Source organism: Chiloscyllium plagiosum, unplaced genomic scaffold (genome assembly GCF_004010195.1).
Source record: "Chiloscyllium plagiosum isolate BGI_BamShark_2017 unplaced genomic scaffold, ASM401019v2 scaf_5285, whole genome shotgun sequence".
Taxonomy (NCBI): Eukaryota; Metazoa; Chordata; class Chondrichthyes; order Orectolobiformes; family Hemiscylliidae; genus Chiloscyllium; species Chiloscyllium plagiosum.
Genome location: NW_025214926.1, coordinates 21351 through 24780, shown reverse-complemented (window position 1 = coordinate 24780; position 3430 = coordinate 21351). Strand labels below are relative to the sequence as shown.

The 3430-nt window shown below is 51.7% G+C and overlaps 1 protein-coding gene across 1 annotated transcript in view; it reads left to right on the top strand.

The window, feature by feature from the left end:
* The first annotated feature begins 2384 nt into the window (after positions 1 to 2384).
* The window catches only part of LOC122548079 (pyruvate kinase PKM-like), a 1980-nt gene continuing 934 nt past the window's right edge, over positions 2385 to 3430 (top strand). Inside the window, exon 1 of the mRNA XM_043686644.1 lies at positions 2385 to 2671. Coding sequence (XP_043542579.1) covers positions 2479 to 2671 — 193 coding nt within the window. The 5' untranslated portion in view covers positions 2385 to 2478. The remainder of the gene's footprint in view (positions 2672 to 3430) is intronic.

Sequence of the window (3430 nt, the reverse complement as noted above, 5' to 3'; positions counted from 1 at the left end):
AATAACATTATAATCCCCCCCCCTCCCCCAGATAAATACTTTCCCACACTGCCTGCTCTTCTCCCTCTCCATGAGTATCGTAAAAGGTCAGGGAGCTGTGATCACTATCACCAAAATGCTCTCCCACCAAGACAGCTGGCCTGGTTCGTTGCCAAGCTCCAATTCCAATATGGCCTCCCCTCTAGTTGGCCTATCTACATACTGAGACAGGAACCCTTCCTGGACACCTAACAAAAACTGCTCCATCCAAACCATTTAAACTAAGGAGGTTCCAATCAATATTAAGCAAGTTAAAGTCACCCATGGCAACAACCCGGTTTCTTCTGCGCCTCTCCAACATCTGCCTCCCAATCTGCTCCTGTGTCTCTGTAGAAACCTCCCAATAAAGTGACTGCTCCTTTCCTGTTTCTGACTTCCACCCATAGTGACCCTGTAGACAAACCCTCCTCGACCACCTCCTTTTCTGCAGCTGTGATACTATCCCTGATTAGCAATGCCATTCCCCCACCCCTCTTACCTCTCCCACCCCTTTATTTCTTTTTGAAACATCTAATCTCGGAAACATCCTGCCTCCAAGTCTTCGTACTGGCCACAACATCATAGTTTCAAGTACTGATCCATCACCCTCGTTCTTGACACTTCTTGCGTTAAAATAGACACACTTCAACCCATCACACTGATTGCAACTTTACCCCATCAACTGTCTATCCTTCCCTCAGACTCTCTGCATGCTGTATTTGGCTGTTCACTAGCTACTCCATCCTCTGATCTGTAGCTCCAGTTGCCACCCCCTGCCAATCTAATTAAAACCCTCCTGAAGAGCTCTAGCAAATCTGCCCCAGGATGTTGGTATCCCTCTGGTTCAGGTGCAGCCCGTCCTCCTTGTGTAGGTCCCACCTTCCCCAGAAGGTATCCCAATGATCCACATATCTGAAGCCCTCCCTCCTACACCAGCCTTACAGCCATATGTTCACATGCCCTCGCTCTCTGTTCCTAGCCTCACTAGCACGTGGCACCCGGAGTAATCCTGAGATTACTACTCTGCTCACCCTGCCTACTAGCTTCCAACCTTGTGGGCGGCACGGTGGCACAGTGGTTAGCACTGCTGCCTCACAGCGCCAGAGACCCGGGTTCAATTCCCGACTCAGGCGACTGACTGTGTGGAGTTTGCACGTTCTCACCGTGTCTGCGTGGGTTTTCTCCGGGTGCTCCGGTTTCCTCCCACAGTCCAAAGATGTGCAGGTCAGGTGAATTGGCCATGCTAAATTGCCCGTAGTGTTAGGTAATAAGGGGTAAATGTAGGGGTATGGGTGGGTTGCGCTTCGGCGGGTCGGTGTGGACTTGTTGGGCCGAAGGGCCTGTTTCCACACTGTAAGTAATCTAATCTAATCTAACTCCCTCTATTCACTTTTCAGGTCCTTATCCCTTTTCCTGGCTATGTTATTGATACTGATGTGTATCATGACTTCTGACTGCTCACCCTCCCCCTTCAGAATCCTGTGGACTTGATCTGAGACATCCCTGACCCAGGCACACGGGAGGCAAGATACCATCGGGGAGCCTCGCATATGACCACAGAATCCCCTATCTGTTCCCTCTCCCTTTTGAATCTCCTATCACTATTTCTCTCCCATTTTCCCCCCTTCCCTTCTAAGCCACAGAGACAGGCTCAGTGCCAGAGACCTGGCTGCTGTGGCTTTCCCCCTTAAAACAGTATCCAAAGTGGTATACTTATTATAGAGGGGAACATCCACAGGGGGTCCCTGCACTGTCTGCCTATTCCGTTTCCCTCTCCTGACAGTCACCTAGCTACCTTTGACCTTAGATGTGAGTGCCTCCCTATAACTCCTCTCTATCACCCCCCCTCCCCCTCCAGCTTCCCGAATGATCCACAGTTCCTCCAGCTCCAGTTCCGTAACACGGTCTGTCAAGAGCTGGGGTCGGGTAGACTTCCCGCAGGCGAAGTCGTCAGGGACACCAGTGGTGATCCTTCCCTCCCACTTCCTGCAACAGGAGCATTCAACTGCCCTCGCTCCTACCCTCCCCCCTCAGCGCGAAATCACAAAGCGGGATTTTTCAAAAATGGCAACCTGACCAACCCTCCAGACAGGATCAGGAGACACGGTACGTGTCGTGTTTCAGGTTTAGCTGCTGCGTGGCTATGATCATTTCACTTACCCAGCAGAACCCATGTCTGCTTTTTTCAGCCTTCGTTCTGCTGATCCACAAGGTAAGTATTTCAGATTCAAACATCCCATGGTTCACGCTCTCTCAACTCCCGCTGCTGGAATGGAGGCTGCGTTTTCCCCCAACGGATTCATTCTCACCGTTAGGTCCCTAATTCCAGATTACTGTTTTATTTTCTATTCACAATCCTGACTCTGCTGAGGTGGAATTCGAACCCGGATCCCTGCGATGTGGCCTTGGGGGTCCGGAATAACAATCCAGTGATAATGCCGTGCGGTTCATCGCCTCCCCATGTCTTTCAGGACGGCACAGCTGGTGTCAAAATACCGTCCCCGAGCTCCCATCGTCGCGGTGACTCGGAATGAGCAGGTCGCTCGTCAGGCTCACCTCTATCGGGGCATCTTCCCAGTGCTCTACCTCAAGAAGGTTCATCAGGTCTGGTCTGAGGATGTGGATCAGAGAGTTAGCTTCGCCATGGACATAGGTAACCCACAGGATCACAGTGCAGAGGGAGCTTTACTCTGGATCTAACCCCGTGTTATCGCTGTCCCTGGGAGTGTTTGCTGGGGGGACAGTGTAGAGAGAGCTTTACTCTGTATCTAACTCCATGCGGACCCTGTCTTGGGAGTGTTTGATGGTGGGACACTGTAGAGGGAGCTTTACTCTGTATCTAACCCCATGCTGTCCCTGTTCCTGGGAGTGTTTGATGGGGGACAGTGTAGAGGGAGCTTTACTCTGTAACCAACCTTGTGCTGTCCCTGTTCCTGGGAGTGCTTGATGGGGGACAGTGTAGAGGGAGCTTTACTCTGTAACTAACCCCGTGCTGTCACTGTTCCTGGGAGTGCTTGATGGGGGACAGTGCAGAGGGAGCTTTACTCTGTATCTAACCCCGTGCTGTCCTTGTCCCTGGGAGTGTTTGATGGGGGACAGTGTAGAGGGAGCTTTACTCTGTATCTAACCCCGTGCTGTCCCTGTCCCTGGGAGTGTTTGATGGGGGGACAGTGTAGAGGGAGCTTTACTCGGTATCTAATCCCGTGCTGTCCCTGTTCTGGGAGTGTTTGATGGGGAACAGTGTAGAGGGAGCTTTACTCTGTATCTAACCCCGTGCTGTCCCTGTCCTGGGAGTGTTTGATGGGGAACAGTGTAGAGGGAGCTTTACTCTGTATCTAACCCTGTGCTGTGGCGGTCCTGGGAGTGTTTGATGGGGAACAGTGTAGAGGGAGCTTTACTCTGTATCTAACCC